Source organism: Nothobranchius furzeri, chromosome 10 (genome assembly GCF_043380555.1).
Source record: "Nothobranchius furzeri strain GRZ-AD chromosome 10, NfurGRZ-RIMD1, whole genome shotgun sequence".
NCBI lineage: Eukaryota > Metazoa > Chordata > Actinopteri > Cyprinodontiformes > Nothobranchiidae > Nothobranchius > Nothobranchius furzeri.
In genome coordinates, this window is record NC_091750.1 from 63,051,162 (window position 1) to 63,069,329 (window position 18,168).

The 18,168-nt window shown below is 41.1% G+C and overlaps 1 protein-coding gene across 1 annotated transcript in view; it reads left to right on the forward strand.

Annotated features, from left to right (window-relative positions):
- Window positions 1-18,045, forward strand: part of frem2a (FRAS1 related extracellular matrix 2a) — a 127,417-nt gene extending 109,372 nt beyond the window's left edge. The window contains exons 12-24 of the mRNA XM_015961630.3: window positions 1,978-2,108; window positions 3,033-3,191; window positions 3,879-4,182; window positions 5,615-5,746; window positions 6,036-6,367; window positions 10,021-10,213; window positions 10,287-10,412; window positions 11,146-11,273; window positions 11,371-11,505; window positions 12,317-12,443; window positions 12,668-12,855; window positions 12,938-13,084; window positions 13,170-18,045. Of these exons, the coding sequence (XP_015817116.3) occupies window positions 1,978-2,108; window positions 3,033-3,191; window positions 3,879-4,182; window positions 5,615-5,746; window positions 6,036-6,367; window positions 10,021-10,213; window positions 10,287-10,412; window positions 11,146-11,273; window positions 11,371-11,505; window positions 12,317-12,443; window positions 12,668-12,855; window positions 12,938-13,084; window positions 13,170-13,718 (2,651 nt within the window). The 3' untranslated portion in view covers window positions 13,719-18,045. The remainder of the gene's footprint in view (window positions 1-1,977; window positions 2,109-3,032; window positions 3,192-3,878; window positions 4,183-5,614; window positions 5,747-6,035; window positions 6,368-10,020; window positions 10,214-10,286; window positions 10,413-11,145; window positions 11,274-11,370; window positions 11,506-12,316; window positions 12,444-12,667; window positions 12,856-12,937; window positions 13,085-13,169) is intronic.
- Window positions 18,046-18,168: the final 123 nt, after the last annotated feature.

Here is an 18,168-nt window from a genome sequence, read left to right on the forward strand (position 1 = left end):
TGCATTTCCTTTGGAAATCAAGGACCCAGAGTCTGGAGGAAGAGCGGAGAAGCACAGAATCCACGTTGCATGAGGTCCAGTGTAAAGTTTCCACCGTCAGTGATGGTGTGGGGTGCCATGTCATCTGCCGGTGTTGGCCCACTCTGTTTCCTGAGGTCCAGGGTCAATGCAGCGTCTACCAGGAAGTTTTAGAGCACTTCATGCTTCCTGCTGCTGACCAACTTTATGGGGATGCAGACTTCACCTTTCAACAGGACTTGGCACCTGCACACAGTGCCAAAACCACCAGCACCTGGTTCAAGGACCATGGTATCCCTGTCCTTGATTGGCCAGCAAACTCGCCTGACCTTAACCCCATAGAAAATCTATGGGGTATTGTGAAGCGGAGGATGCAATACGCTAGACCCAACAATGCAGAGGAGCTGAAGATGACTATCAGAGCAACCTGGGCTCTCATAACACCTGAGCAGTGCCACAGACTGATCGAGTCCATGCCACGCCGCATTACTGCAGTTATTGAGGCAAAAGGAGCCCCGACTAAGTATTGAGTGCTATACATGCACATTCTTTTCATGTTCATTCTTTTCAGTTGGCCAACATTAGAGAAACAAACATTTTTTCATTGGCCTTTAGAATATTCTAATTTTCTGAGATACCAGATTTGATGTTTTCATTGGTTGTCACCTATAAATATCAAAATTAAACGTAATAAACATCGGAAATACATTGGTCTGTGTGCATTGCATGAATATAATGTACAAGTTTCACGTTTTGAATGGAATTACTGAAATATTTTCAACCTTTTGATGATATTCTAATTTACTGGCCAGCACCTGTAATTGACCTTTATTTCATTTTACAAAATATTTGGAAGAAATTTGCCTTTATTAAATTTTATGTTGTCACAAAAATATGAAAAAATATAAAAGCATGTGATGCATGTCTGATCTACCTCATCACCAGTAGAACAAAACAAATAAATCAGCTGATATTTGTAATTTTTTTTATTAATTTATAATCGACTATGACCACACACAGCCAATTACCAAGCAGGAAAAGTAAACTCAACAGAAGCTGCTCCAACCATACCCCACTATTTCCTCTTTTATTGTTTTTTATATAGTTGGGTTTTTTTTTCATAAAAAGAGGTTTACATTTTTGTCACTATATGCTAATTTACTGCACAAAATGTGCACACGAAACATAATGTTGTTCATATACTTATTAATAAGGTTTTATTTTTTATATCTAGAATCTGTATTTAGTTTTGTGCTAGAATGTTCTTTTTTCTGTATTTTAATTTATTTGTTTAAATATTCAAATTCTATCAAGTGTTATTAAATACATGTTATTTATGTTAAAGAAAAATATAACTAACAAAAGTAAAAAAATAAATAAATAAAGGATGATATTTACATTCATATCAACAATCAGCTGTGGAGCACCAATTGTGAAGTTTGAAAATAATGATCACATTTTAAAATAGTTTTAAAATATTTTATGTTATAAATAAAAGTAACCAAATTAAATTAAATGGGGTGTAAAGATGGCCACGGTCCTTCTGACAGTAAGGTTTCGTAAGTTCTTTGTACCAGTGGATTACTTATGAATGTTCCTCCTCGCTTTAGGTTTGTAAATGATCTGTGGTAGAACGTACTCACATGTAACCATCAAACAGACTAGGTCAGGTAGGAGATTGCTTTCTTTTAAAACAAAAACAACTTGGCTACTTCTGTTCTGCAGTTCGAATGAACTAAATGCTAAGTTTAGAAATGCCCTATATAGCTTTAATCTTTTTTACATGGATTTGATTTTAAATATTTATATGTAATTTATTCTAAATCGACATACATTTTTGACATTTTTTTGATGCTTCTAATTTCTTTGCCTTACTTTAAATTTGACTCCTCATAATAATCTACCCTGGCTTGATCCCAAATCTCTTAGCTGCTTTTGTCTTTCTTTGATTGTGCCCAGAAATCGAGTTTAAAGAGGGGGAGAGATTGCACATCGTGGAAGTGGAGGTGCTATTTGATGGAGTTCGAGAAACGAGGGAAGCTTTTACGCTCCATCTTAAGCCTGATGAAAACTTGGTGGCTGAAACTCAGGTCAGACACGAATTTACGCTTTCACCATCTCAATGGCCGTGTTGCCACTGTGGGTTTTCCGGGAGATTATTTGGATGAAGAAAAGTGACCGGGGCATACGAATGCTCGGTGCTCTCTGCCATCTCCATACCTAATTGGCCCTTTCAGCACTTTTCTAAAACGTCAGCGTATCACCACTGCTTCAGTGGGTGACGTCATTGATCAGCGACAAAAGACATCCACGGACATTGATACCATCAAAAGTTTTATTCTGTCAAAGTACATTAATTCCTTCAGGGCACGGTGAAAGCAGCTGTGTAATGTAAAAAGTGATGTTCAGAAGAAGCATCAAATTTTTACGATGCTCCGTGAAACCACAAAGCGAGGCGCTGTGCCGGGATTACCACGTTTTTTGTTGTTGGGAGTTGAGAAATGGTGATGTTAAAGCAGCGCCAACTCCGCTTCTTGTCTTTTCTCTCCTCTCTGCTTTACCAGCCACTCTTCCAATTTTCAAAAATCCGGTTATTTTGGTGACGTCTGCTGATTTTATTTCCCACTCTGTTACAACCAATCAGCACGAGTTAACCACAAGCCTCATTCAGCGACTCTACCAGGCCTTTTTTTGACTACATACCCCAATTCAGGTACTTTGTTGGTTTTTGAAAGTAACGGCCCGGTGAAATACCGCTAAAATTTGGTTAAATTACCCGAACCTTCCGACAGTGGAAACAAGCCTAATGTTGTCCAATGTTTAGGTTTTTATGAACAGATTACAAATGTAAGTGTAATTGTTTTACTTTCACCTATTTGTTTCCAGGTCAACTGCAATGTGGAAAAAAAGGATTTTTTTTGTAAATAATAGGTTATTGAAGAAAATAAAAGAGGCCACACTCGAGGAGGCTTATAAATGATGGCTATAATGCATAAAAACTCTTTCTGAAACAGGTGACTAAAGTTATCGTTTACATCGAGGAGTCCAACAGCATGGCTGACGTCACATTCCCCTCCTTGCCTCATGTTGTGTCGTTGCTCCATTATGATGATGTTGCTAGGACGCCTGACAACCTCCACCCACCAGCCGGCTACCCAGTCATCTGTGTCACAGTGAGTCCAACAGAATTCACGAAGAACATGATGGAGATCTTTTCAGACACGTATTCAGCCCAGAAATGTGAAAAGTTAAAAAGAAAATGTCATATTTAAAGATTTTTTCCCTAAAATAGAAGCAGTAGAACCAAGAAGATTTTTCAACCTTTAATTCCAAGTTAAGCTCTCCTCCAGTCCAGTCGACCATTAAAAGGCACATTGCATCATTTAGCAGGCCTCGAGTTCTTCAAGTTCTGTTAAAAGCAGGCTCAGCGAGACACTTAAATGGATTTTTGTGATGTGTTAAGTCATTTGATCCTCAGGTGGCTGCTGTATGGGTTTGGGACAGTGTTTGTTTTGCTGCAGGGTGGTCAGCTGCGTGGGAGGTTCTCTGAGGATAAAAAGTGAAACTGTTGTTCCCCCAGTAATAAAAAAAACTAGGTTTGTGCTGCAGGAACCCTTTAAAGCTCACCCTTCTCCATCCATTAACTCCACATGCTAATTATCACTAAGCTAATTGTGAAAACTCGATTATGAGAACATGACATTCCAAAACATCTGGGTTTCATTGGCAGCACTCACGTATGCAGTGGAATCTAATCTTCTATCTCCATCTGTCCTTCAGCATCTGCTGTATCTTTCCCATCTCTCTGCTGTCCCCCGCTTGCCCACCCACCCCTGCTGTGTTCCCTATCCGTCCTCCAGGCTTGCAACATGAAATACCCAGACTACGACAAGACAGGCTCTATCTGTGTCAGCGAGCACATCAACAACACCTTGACCCGCTACCGCTGGCTCGTCAGTGCCCCGGCTGGCCCTGATGGCGTCACTAGTCCCATGAGGGAAGTGGACTTTGACACGTTCTTTACTTCCTCTAAGATGATCACGCTGGATTCAGTCTACTTCCAGGCAGGCTCCAGGGTCCAGTGTGCTGCCAGGGCTGTTAATTCCAATGGGGATGAGGGCTTAGAGCTCAGCAGCCCCATTGTCACGATCAGCCGGGAGGAAGGTAAGAACGAAACACTGAAGGAATCTCACTCATTTGTTTTACTTCAAAAAATAAAAAAGATTCAAACCTGTGAAAAACATCATCATCATGTCTGAATAAATGGAACCCATAATACAGTAAAATTATAAAACACACTTTTTTGTTGATTATAAAGACTTTTATTTGGTTTTTCACCTTTTTATAAATTCTAAAAAATGTTTCATGGAATGGATGAACCTTCTGGGATTCTTACACAGTATTAGTAACAGCAGAGACCGTCTCGGCTAATAGAAGCTAACTGTTAGCATTAGCAACTCTACCACACTGCAGAACCCATTCAGACTTGTGTTATTTGTGGAGATAAAACATCAACGTTGCAGAGCAAATGAAGTCAGTGGTAGAGTTGTGTTGCTATTAGCTAAAGGCAAGATGTCCAAATATCAGGAAATAAGACTCATAACCCTGAAGCTACTGCGTTTTACGTTATCACACTTGAGCCTGTCTTTTTCCCTAACTTAACAGAGACCACTGCAAATGTATTTAAAATATGAATAAAATTGACCTTTAATCAAATGTCAGTAAACTGGCCCATATCATGATACCACCACCTTCCTTAATTAGTTAAACTTTATCTTTTTATAGTTTTGTCTGTTTAAACCTTTCACTGATTTTTAGTTCAGTTGTTAAAATAAACCAGCACGTCTTATTGTCCCCTAATTCATTCAGACACCTGACTCTTAATTTAATAAAAACTGCTAAACCTCACACGTGTTGCCGCTCACAGATGTGTAAAGGTATCTGCAGTTCTTCACAATAAACGCATCGGTAAGCAATCTTTCCATTTTCATTTTTAACTGGTTTATTTTCGCTCGCTTGATATTTTTGTGAAAATCTCATCTTGAATTTTATTAGTTTCTTTTTGAGGATTATTGCCTTTAAGAGAACTTAATTCAAAAATGAAGAACATTTGAATGGTTTCACAAAATTTCCAGGCAGCACCTCCAGAGCTGAAGGGCTGATCCCATTTTATGTACTATTTAATATTCAAATATGCGTCGTGTTTCATAGGATTAAGCAAATGGCACACACACACCATTCTCATTTCTTACACAAGCTGCAGTAAATCATAATTCAGTGCTGCTACAAGCTATCCTTCATTTCTCTAAATGGAAAAATAAAACTTGCCCTTTTTTTGCTGTTGCTATGCAATCAGTGATGCTGCACTCATTCCACCTACACATCCTGAAAGCAACAGGTTCAGACTGGTCACAAGGTATTCCTACAAATATGGAAACTGACTCAGTCATAATTATGTGGGAAATATAACTTTGCACTGTACATATAAAAGTAACTAAATGTAGGTTTAATCGCTTTTAATGTACAGACATGTGAGCTGCTAGATTTTTAATTTTCTATTTATTTTTAAGTTTTTTTCCTTCCTGTCACAAACTAGGTATGTGTCAGCCTCGTAAAATGGGAACAGTTGGAGCTGAACCTTTCTCAGCTAAGCTGCGCTACACTGGAGCAGATGATCCGAAACACCCTAACCTCATCAAAGTGACCGTCACCATGCCTCATATAGATGGTAGGTTGGAGCTGGAGGCAGGACTCCTTCCACAGATGAAGTGAAGTGTAATGTGGTGTGTGAAATATTCACATCTGTGGATTCTCGGGAACATGGCATCCAGAATATTGATCATGCCAGTTTGTATCTCAGTATCTCTGCAGCACGGCCTCTACTAATCATGCTTTTTCTTATTTATATATTTATTTGCTTTTAGCATTTGTTCTTGTGTTGCAGCAGTTTCTTTGTCATTTTTCCCCCCTCCTCCTCTTAGACCAGGTCCAGGAATCATCACTATTTTGTTTTGCAGGTATGCTTCCTGTAATCTCCACTCGCTCCCTCATGAACTTTGACCTGACTCTTAGTCCTGATGGCACCCGAGTCGGGAACCACCGCTGCTCCAACTTGCTCGACTTCAACGAGGTCACCACAGGTCACGGCTTCATCACTGCCCTAACGCGCAGCCCTGAGAGCATGGGCGACTCTGCGCCCTATCAGTTCAGTGGCTTTCTGCGGGGGGGCAGCACGCTGCGCTTCTACAGGAACCTCAACCTGGAGGCGTGTCTCTGGACATTCACGAGCTACTACCACATGTCTGAGCTGCTCGCTGACTGTGGAGGAACCATCGGGACAGACGGACAGGTGTGTGTGTGCAGCCTTTGTCCGGTCTAGGGTTTGAATGCACATCTGTTGGAGTGTTTGCCTTTGTGTGAACGTGTGTGTTCCTGTGTGCATGCTCAGTTTGTTTGCAGCCTTCTGAAGGACACGCAGACAGAGCGGCACCACATCCATCTGCCTGCGCCTTATGTCTCATTCACTTTGTTTGTGCAGCTCAGTAGACGAGCTTGTGACAGACAGATTTTAGTGAGAAGGTGCACAAACGGAAACGTTCACATCCTACCTGTTGAAGTACCTCCTTAATCACCTGGGGTCTCATTTATCAAACATTGCGTGGAATCCTTACTAAAACCGTACTTAAGCTCAGCAAAAAAAAAGTACTTACACCAAGTAGGTTTGTGATCTATCAAACATGGAGTACGCACAGCTGCACGCAATCTCCGCATCATGAATCAGAAAATATCTAGAAAGGTTCTCAGCTGCTTTTTAGTCCCGCCCTCACCACGCCCACTTACTGCCACAAATAGTCAATGCAAAGTGCCTTTTGGATCGCATGCGTATACATAAGCCGGCTGTTGCAGCGCTCCACCAATGACATGGCGTCCATAGATCAAGGCAGATCAAGGAAGCGCAATTTCACAGGAACAGAAGTTGAGGTACTTGTGGGTGAGGTGGAGAAATGAAAGGAAGTACTTTTGCAAAACAAATAAGAGAAAATCCATGGAGTGGCACAGCGTTGCTGAAGCTGTCAATGTTGTGAATTCTTCAGAGAGATCTGTGGCGGATATAAAAAAAAATGGTCCAATCAGGATTCAATCCCCAGACTCCCAGGTGAAAGTCACGCACACTAACCAGTCAGCCAAACAGAGATCTCCCTTGTCCAAGTAGCCAGGGTGCATGATCAATCAGGTCACAGTGACAGGACATACACACTGTCACAGACGCATGACATTCTGTCTCAATCTGTCCCCCTGCTGATATTCTGCATTCCGTATTCTGCGCTTCAGGCTGTGTGTGTGTGTGTGTGTGTGTGTGTGTGTGGGTGTGTGTGTGTGTGTGTGTGTGTGTGTGTGTGTGTGTGTGTGTGTGTGTGTGTGTGTGTGCGTGTGTGTGTGTGTGTGTGTGTGTGTGTGTGCGTGTGGGGGATCTTGTTCTGTGTGCAAACGAAGCAGTACATGTGATAATGCTGCAGGATTTCATAACTGTATCCTTCTCAGCAGCAGCACTGCAGGTGCTCTCCATGTCCAAAATGTGCGTAAGCCAGGTTCTCAGTCAACTTACCCCAAAATTCCACTATCTCTGCTCCGCTTCGCCCCCGCTTTCCACTACCGCTCGCTTCCGAACTCAAATTATGCTGTACCCACTCTACAATGGCTCCTCCCCGGTGCGGAGACCTGAGGTGCGCAAACAGGCATGCGTGGGATTTTCAAGATCTTGTGATACAGTCCGAGCAATAAATGCGGAAGTTAGATCCAAACACCCGTTGTGTGGGAGAAGCGTCGAAATGAACTGTTTAATCTGCCCATCGTTTGTATTGAGAGATCAGCAGTGTTTGGATCAACAAAGGGTGACTACTTTGACAGTAGAAACTGTATTTTTGCCGGATGGTGGAACAGAGGGCGGCGCACTGCGCCGCACGGCCGCAGTGGTGAAACAGCTCTGATTGACTACAACGGGACCGTTTTTGCTGCGGAGTTCGTGCCGGAGCGGAGCGGAGCGGAGATAGTGGAATTTTGGGGATAGTGGAATTCTGGGGTTATGAAAGAGTTTGCGTGCAAAGTTGCTTACGGAGTTTACCGACCCCATTTTGTGCGTAAGCAAGCTTGATAAATGAGGCCCCAGGACCTTTAATTGACAAGAAAACTGAAAATTAGACAACAAATCATAAAATTATTCTTAATTTCACATTTAATCCAGCTTTCATTCATATTCTTACAGTTTAGATTTTAGCTGTGTTCCTGCATCATTGCAGCACATTTTGTAGAACTCTACTGTGTTCTGTAGTTCTCCTGGGTCAGGATTCAGAGCCTCGCTCCTGTCCTGCTGCTCCTTTATCTTCATTCAGCCTTTGATCTATAGGTTGCATTTTGCTGATCAGACTGATGAATGTGCATGATTTTGTTTGTATTTGTTTGTGTGTGTGTGTGTGTGTGTGTGTGTGTGTGTGCGTGCATGCGTGCGTGCATTTGTGCCTGTGTGTGCAAATGTGTGTGTGCATGTGTTCATATGTGTGTGCATGTGGGTGTGTGTCTATGTTTGTGCATGTGCACGTGTGTGTGCTTGCAAGATTGTGTTTGTGTATGTGTGCGTGCGTGCGTGCACGCATGCATGCATGCATTTGTGTCTGTGTGTGCATGCGTTCATACGTGTGTGCACGTTGGTGTGTCTATGTGTTTGTGCATGTGCACGTGTGTGTGTGCTTGCATGTTTGTGTGTGTTTTTGTGCATGTATTTGTTAGTGAATTTGTGTGTGTGTGTGTGTGTGTGTGTGTGTGTGTGTGTGTGTGTGTGTGTGTGTGTGTGTGTGTGTGTGTGTGTGTGTGTGAGTGTGTGTGTGTGTGTGTGTGTGTAAAACAGGGAACTTGAGATAGAATAATTGTCCTTAGACACAGCGAGAGCCACTTGCACACGTTAGTCACACATGATGCTTGTCATCCATCAGAACTCCAGTCCTATTTGTTAAAGCCCATCACTGTCACTTAAGAGTTTATTTTTAACTTTTATCTTTGCAAAAGATGCTGAAAGACAAAACAAAAGCTTCCACCTTCGAGATCCAGCTGGGTGCACGATTCAAAAAGTACAGATTAATTAGTTTACTAGACAAACGCTGAAGGTTGAATTTATTTTGTGCAGAACTTGTGTTTTTGTTTGGTGTCAGTTTATATATATTTATATTCATTGAAAGCTCAAGGTGATGAAAAAAAAATGCCCTTTTAAATTCCAGCAAACATTAGGCTGTCTTATTTCTATCATAGTGTTTTATTGTTTTACAAAAAGTATAACCACATGGTTGTAGAGTTTCTTTCTCCTTCTGCTTATATCATGCCAGGTTTTTCTAACTCTATTAAACACACATGATCTTTTATTAGTTGAACCAGGCTTGTTTGGATTTTTTAAAATACATTTTAAAGAATAAAAATATCTTCAAGAAAGGGTTTCATTGTCTATAAAAGTAATAACTATGGTGGTCAATGACACCTACTGGTGAGCTTTACACACTACAAATAGACAATCTTCTGTAGGAATATTTACAATCTGTTCAAATTGAATAAAAATTGTAAATTTGATCTAATCTCGTTTAAAAAATCTAATTAACATTTAATTAAATGGTATACAAAGCAGTTAAAAAGTGTCAGCGAAACTTACACAAATAAAACTGTATGAACCCACATGACTGCCCACTGAGTGGATTTGTGTGCAACACCAGCAGAAATGTCAGCATTTTGAAATCACCGAGTAGGAGTGGAAGACACTGTGTTCATCTTCTCCACAAATATTGTAGCTTTTTGATCCACAGTCACACTTTCATTTATGGTATATTTCATTTTACAACTTTAAACAACTTTAAACAAATGTGCATCACTCCTTATCATCATTGATTGATTAACACATTTGCCAAAATAAAGTAAAACCCACTGCTGTTTTAGAAAATTTTTGACGTTTATTATTCCCTCCAGGTCCTGAACCTGGTCCAGTCTTATGTGACCCTGCGAGTTCCTCTTTACGTGTCGTACGTGTTCCATTCCCCCGTGGGCACCGGCGGCTGGCAGCACTTCGACCTGCAGTCAGAGCTGCGGCTCACTTTTGTGTATGACACTGCCCTTCTCTGGAAGGATGGGATTGGCAGTCCGCCGCAGGCAGAACTACAAGGTAAACTCCTTTGTTTCATTTGTTATTCTTAAAAGACAGATTTTGTGTGAATGGTGTTTAATTGTGTTTCCAGGTTCACTGTATCCCACCAGCATGCGCATCAGTGAGCAGGGTCGTTTGGTGGTTAACTTCCGTACCAAGGCTCATTTTAGAGGCCTGTTTGTGGAGTCTCACACTTCAGGCAGAATTAAAAGAACAGGTGAGGTTATTTGATTCAGTAGCCATGTTTCCACTGTAGGAGTTCCGGGATGTTTCTGGAAAGGGGGAGATGACAGGGAAAATGTAATGGCTTGCCCTTTTCTCAGCTTTGCTAAGACGTCTGCAGTGAGTGACATCACTGATCTGCGCCAAAAAAACATCCAGGGGCATTAATACCATCAAAAGTGTTATTTTATCAAACTACACTGTAATTTGTTCGGGTGAACCGGGTGAGTGGCTGTGGGATGAATAAACGACCAGAAGAACTGTCGTTTTTATGGAGCTCGGTAGGAAAGGAAACCATCAATTATGGCATTGGGGAGGGATTTCAGGTGCATTTTTTTGGCATTGGGAGGTTTTAAAGCATCACAAATGCTGCTTATTATTTATTTCCTTACATTCTGCTTCACCATCAACTCTTCCTATTTTACCAATGCCCGTTTTTGGCAATGTCAGCCAGTAGCAATCCTACTGAGTTACAACCAATCAGCATGCGTTAACCACAAGTCCCGCCCAGTAACTCTAACAGTTCTTTTCCGGGTATATACCACAGGTACTCCGTTGGTTCCCGAAATGGCCTAACAGTCCTTTGGGACAGCCCACATGCATGCCACAAAGGTCCAGCAAAATTACCCAGAAGTTACGATAGTGGAAACATGGCAAATAACTTAGTCCTTTTTCTTGTTCAACAAAAATTATTCCAATACCAATAAAACTTCTCAAATATTTTCTAGCAACCTCAATTTCATCTATGGTGATGTGTGTAGACCACCCTGGCCTGACCTTTAACCTCACCCTAGTGAGGAGTGAGCCCACCTACAACCAACCAGTCCAGCAGTGGACCTTCATCTCTGATTTTGCGGTAAGATTACATAATGTTTGCTTTTTCTGTGCCCTAAGGATAACATTAAAACAGTGGACCGGTACAGACTTGTGTTTTTGTTTCCTGCAAATCACAGGTCAGAGATTATTCTGGGACCTACACAGTCAAGCTCATCCCCTGTACAACAGTCCAGAACATGGACTACTCTGTCCCGCCTGTCTGCAGTCCTAGAGAGCCTGTCACGTTTGACCTCAACATTCGATTTCAGCAAGTAAGATGATTTTATTTAAAAGTGGAGTAGGGGGTGTTTTTCTTTCCATCTTACCTCATAACAGTTTAGCATGCCAGCTAAAATAGCGTGACATTTTAATGGTGAAAAACATGGCAGCTTCTAGCTTTCTTGGTTTAATCATAACTTCAAAACCACAGCAGCTCAATGCCACAAACAATCTGGAAAAAAAAAAAATAGGTCAAAACTTTCAGAACCTGCTTCGAACCTCATCTCAATCGCTCTGTCCTCTCTGCCATGAACACCGGCTCCCGACACACACACACACATTGCCAAGGCAACTGTCCAACGGCTCTACCAGCCGACAGAGGACAGCCTGCTGTCACAAACAACAGGTCCGTCACCTAAAGGTTTTTCAACAGGAACAGAACCAGTAGACAGAAATGTAAAACATCCACTTAATTAAGATTTTCAAAAAGAACTGAACATTCAGTGCTTGGCACTAGGTAGCCTGACTCTGGCTTCACTTCCTGTACGCGCAGAAGGGAGTGGGATGGTTAGTTTGAGGACAGTTTTATGGATGCATCATGATCCAACAATCATTAAGAACAAAACGTTCACAATTATTTGATTGTGTTTTCAGGATTGTCTCTCATTTCAAAGGTGATTAGTTGCCATGTGAAGGGCATTTCAAGTAATAAAAAATTCTCCTGAGAAAAAAAAACCTCATACTGCACCTTTAAAATACCCACTAGTGAAATGTTTACTTACAAGAAAAAAGACGTGTTTCTTTCCCTGCTCTTGTCTCCCAGCATCCTTCCTCGTGTTCTTACTTATATGCATCTTTTTTCAGGTGAGTGACCCGGTTGCAGTTGAGTTTAGTCTAAACACTCAGATGATGCTGCTGTCTAAAAGGAATCTGTGGCTTTCTGATGGATCAGCGGGTTTTGGTCAAGAGACTGACGTAGCCTTTTCTGAGGGTAAAAGTTTGTTATGTCATTCCCCCCCCCCCCCCCCCCCCCCCCCACGTGTTTTATTTAACTGCATTTTGTAATAAAATATTTTATCTAATTAAAGAAATTTTGGTTGGTGAATTTGAGACTTGATCGTAAGCTGATATATGGATGGAGGCCATAAATAAGAAAGAAAAGTATAACAATAGTTGAAACAAAGCAACAATTCCTAAAATATGGATTTTCTTTAGGCGATACGATATACGGTCGTGTTATGGTGGATCCTGTGCAGAATCTGGGGGATTCTTTCTTCTGCAGCATAGAGAAGGTGTTCCTCTGCACGGGAGCTGATGGATATGTACCCAAGTATAATCCAACTAGATTTGAGTTTGGCTGCCTGGCTGACTCTCCATCCCTGCTTTATAGATTCAAGATTCTTGTGAGTACTTTGATTATTATTTTCCACTTTAAAATCGTAGCAGGACTTCTTTGCTTTGACCCATACTTCAACACCTCTTAAGGACAAGGCTCAGCCGGAGACTCAAGCTCGTGGGTTCGGCGATGTCAGTTTTAATGCTGTGCTCTCAGTAGATGATCCATCAGCTGCACCTCTAGTAAGACAACCAGGATCTGATGGATTTAGAATGGACTCCACAGCCATGTTTCAGGTATCCTGTTTCTTTTTCTGACTGCTACTTTTATTTTGGAAGATGGAGTTTTCCTTAAATGTTACTAATTTTGAGTTCTTTTCAGGTTGCTGCAGGGCGAGAGTGGTACCTACACGCTATTTACACCGTTCGCTCCAAAGAGAATGCCAACAGAGGCATTGGAAAACGTAGCCTGGAGTACCACTCCTTTGTTTCCGCAAGCAATCGGCTCGATTTGCCGTCACAGAGGGAAAAGAGCCATCGCAGCAGGAGGTCAGCTGGTGCTGAAATCCCAGAAGTTGCTGACAGCATTGGAGTAGACAACAACCGTGGCACCAACATCATGCACATCGCCTTGGACCGCACCAAGAAGAGGTCAGAGGGGTCGAATGAGCTGTTTGCTAGCGGGCCAGAACCAAGTGAGCTGAGTTCAGGCGAGGAAGAGGAGGGTCTGGTGAGCATAGTGGGAGCTCTGGTGGGGCTGTTGCTGACTGTCCTCATTATTGTCATCATCACGCTGGTGCTGAGATCCAGACAGAAGGATGCGAAGGAGGGATGGATGGAGGAGGTGCAGGAGGTGGTGAAAGGCTCTGTCAGTACTGAGCCCATGCTTGTGGTGAGGATGCAGGACTGCCACAACAGCTCGGAGGTCTGAGCACTGGATGGACACACAAACATTGGGAATATGTGGGGGGGGTTTATATATATTTTATTGTTTTTTTTAACTGATATCCCATAACACCAAAAAATCTGTGTTGATTAAATGTGTTCATAAGTGTGCCTGATAAAAGGGGAGACTGAGCGAACAGCATACTCTTCTATTTATTGTTTTTTTTATCATTTCATGTGCTGCTGGTAGCTTTTCTGTGTCTGACACTGGTGTTAAAAGTGTGGTTGACTGAAAAACAATTTTTTATGTTATTTCTGATTATAACTGGTCACTCTGAGTTTTTCACTTAGGCTGAACATGAAAAGAGTCTCCTTCATCTATCTCCTGCATTAGCTTCTGATAGAAAATGCACGGTGAAACTCTAGGATTTGAAAATCCTCACAGATCTACGTCACACTGTGAATTAGCTGTCATGGACTCACTGGTCTTGACTCACAACGGGGAAGGCTGTTGTTGGTTTAACGTCCAGGAATTTGCAGTGGACATCGCTGTAAGTTTAAGCTAACTGTATTAGCAACTTCACCACACAGCAGAACTCCTTCAAACTTGTGTTATTTGTGGGAGTAAAGCATCAATGTTGCAGGTCAGTGGTAGAGTCGCGTTGCTGTTATCCCAATCGGGGCGAGATGTCCAAATATCAGGAAATAAAACACCAAAAGTTGCCGTCTGAAGCTCAGCTGTGATGTGGGCAACATTTAGGTCAGAGAAATGGTGCTCCGGTATGTTTTCCTCCCCCAGAGAATGACTTAAAAGGCATTCATTCCTACTAGAGACCACTGCACATGTACTGATTAAAAGAGTGAACCACTCCTTTAAAGTGCCTGAAGAAACAGTCCTTCAGGATGGTCCTTTTCAACCATGGAACCTTTTTATATACCTATCCTGCAAGTCAAAGATTTAGTTCTGATTTCAAACAGAGGAAACTAAATGACGCTGCCACTTAAAGAAACAGTTCACCCAAAACTTAGCACTTCTGTCTTTTTGACACCTAAACGAAATGTTTTAGATCTTGTCTGCCATGTTTTCCCAAGACCTGTAAAGTTGGCTTTTGAAAAGGTGATGCGCCATAAAGTAAAGAAAAAACAGAAAATTTGCAGAAGTATTTGAAGTTCAGAAGTCTCCAGAGGCTTGCTGTGTATGCTGTCTGATGGTAGACAGATTGCTTTTGAAAATCTGAGTTACACCCGAGAGTTTTGCAATTTTGTTCCATGAGTTAATAAAAATGCATGTTGTGAGAGAACTGTGGCTTTAAGAGAGTAAAAGGGCACTAGATTACACAATCTGTAATGAAAAAGGCAACACCCACTCTTTTATCTGTGATTTAAACCCCTCAAACCAATCTCCAGAACAAATTCATATTTTCTATCCCTTTATTTGTTCATTTTTCTTATGATTTCAGGAAATCATTACCTCTGTGGCTTTATTCTATCCATTGTCAGTATTGTTGATCAGCCGTGTTTTGTTTTCTTCAGTAACAAAAGTTACGGTATCTATTTAAAAAGATACTTATCTCAGAAACCATATTGCTATTTTCTATTTTTTTCTATAGATTGAATTGGTTTTGTGCTATAACAGAGTCTAGTCGGAGAACTCCGCCACTTCCAACCTCTCTCTCAGATTTGGTGCCGTGATCACACAAATAATCTGACCTCTCTTCTCTTGAGAGAGCTGCATTTCCACTATAGAAATTCTGGGAAATTTCTGGATATGACGAAAGTTACAGGAAAAATACTTCGGCTCGATCTTCTTAGTCATTTTGTTTCCGCACAAAATGATCACTTTCAGGATGTTGCATATCTCGACTGTTTCGGCAGTAATTAATGTTGCTGATTAGAACCAAAAGGCGTTCATGGACATTAATAACATTCACATTTTTGGTTTGTCAAAGTACGCCACAATTAATCAATTCAGGGGACAGGGAGAGCGACTCCACCGCGATAAATGCCATTTTTTCATGCGCTCTGTATCAGACCACAAAGAGGTGTAAATTACGACATTGTGGAGGGATTTCTGCCACATTTTGGGAGTTTATAAATTATGATTTTAAATATCATTAATTTTGTGTATGTCCTCTTCCTTCCATTCCGCTTCACCAACACCTCTAACAATTGTACGAGTGCAGGTTGTTTGGCGACGTCTGCCGATGTAAAATGTTTATGTTTATGTATTTAGCAGACGCTTTTGTCCAAAGCGACTTACAAGTGATAATCGGCATGTTACCCTTGAGGCTAACAACAACAACTTGACATCAGTCATGGAGAGGAGGGAACAAGGAGTGGACAGTAGAGATCCTACAGAATTACAACCAATAAGACTGAGTTGACCACAAGTCCCGCCCTTTGTGACTTTACTGGTACATTTCCAAGTACATTTTCTAAGACCAACACATTCTCACACCCGAAGCATAGAAAAATGATGCGGGGTGACCAACCGTTAGTTTTCAACGCATTGGGGATCCCAACGTGTCGGGAGCCGACTTGCTGTGCCAGAGCATCAGTTTTGGGGTTCCCAAAACTTGTTCTGAGTTGTAACGTCCCTCTCCAACACGATTACCAGGAAGCTTAGAATGACCAACAGGGTTGAGGTTAGGATGGGGATGAGAGAAGGTTAAACGTCGGTGAAATGTGCGTTTTAACGCGGGCATCGGAAACTGACGCTCTGGCACAGCGCGTTGGCTCCAGACGCATTGGGGGCCTCAAACCCTTGGTCACCCCGCGTCATTTTTCGACACTTTGGGTGTGAGAATGTGTTGCCAAGGCAGGAGCTCATTTGGTTCCTGAAGTGGTCCTCTGGGGCTGACCTTGTGAAATGGAAACACGTGCATACGGTAAAGGTCTGGCGAAATCACCCAGACGTTCCAGTAGTGGAAACAGACTTTATCTTTTAACAAATCTTTGTTTTTCCAACAAGAGTGGTTTGAATCTTTTCAAGTGGGTGTCTGTGTGAACCACATGAAATAATGATACTTACCCGTTATCGATAGCTCTTTGAATTACCACACTTTTGAGAGATAGGGGGTGGAATATAGTTGTTTTTAATTATGTGTCTGTGTGTTTATTATGGCTGCTTCATGTAACATGCATCTGTTTGAAGTGTCATTTTTACACAACTTCTGAAATTAACATGACGCATTCATAAGCTGTAATATGTGAGTAATCAGGGGAGTTAGCAAAATGAGCAAAACATATTCGCCAATGCAACTCTGGTTTAGAGGTCTTTCATGCTATCTGCGGTACCGCTGCTTTTTCTTAATTTATTTTTTGTCGTGATCTCAAAATTAACCAGTTAATGATCTTTTCTATTGACACCATGTTTATTTTGGTTGTACCCTACAAACCCAGGACTCTTATCCGTTCTGATTTTTCTACTGTGCCCCTTAGTAGAAAACTCCAGTATCACGTGCAGTGCAGCATCAAGTATGTAAACAAGATGCAGCCTGCTGCCTGCACCAGCGCGAGGTTAAAAAACAAGTACAGTATATTCCCGACCATAGAACTTGATTTTGACCTTATCATTGGGCTAACTTGTCATTGCAGGCTGTTTCCAAACTGGATATTTTCTTTTTTACGGGACTTGAGCACCAAAAGCTGCACCATGCTCACAAACTGGAACATAGAAAGTGTTTTAATTTTTATTATTATTTTTTGTAGTGCAAACCACTAAGTCATTAGTCCGGTTGGACCAGATCTGTATTTCTTTAAACTGAGGTCATTCAAAGAGTTTTCTGTGACAGATAACATAATAGTTAATAACACATTCTGAAGTATTCTGTGCACCATGCCAGTGTTTTAAGTAATTTTTAATTTCCTGACAAGTGATGCAAATGAAAAAAGCTGCTTACAAATCACCTTAGAAGTAAAATCCTATTTAATATAATCTCATCATTTTGCTGATATCACTGGGAAAATGTATTGTTAATGTGTATTGTTAATCATGTGTCTCACTCTGTTATGAATATAAAACACATTGAGATTAATGTTCAAAGTGTTTGTCTTATGATGGTGCTGTTAATCATCACTGAATAATTCATTTCAGATATTTGTCGGGATTAGCTGATGTGGTGTGAATCATGCTCAAATCCAAATGTGATTTTCTTTTCGCCCAGATGAATCTGGAAATGACACCATGTCTGACATTAAATGCACTTTCTTACATCGCATCATTCATCTGCCAAGCTATGCAATGTAATGTATTCACTTCAACCCGTCACCCTCAAATGTACACAACTGTTTCAGCACAAACAATCTTAGTATTAGGTTTATTTTTTATTTTTTTATGTTTATGTAATAAAATTAAATATTGTTTACTGGTGCCTGCTGGTGTGTGGTTTCTATTTGTTTTCCAGATGAGATTTAAAAATAAAATGGTGAGTTGAGGAGTCAAAATAGTTTTAATGCTTTGAAGTAGAAAAAATTGATTTTCTTAATTTATTATA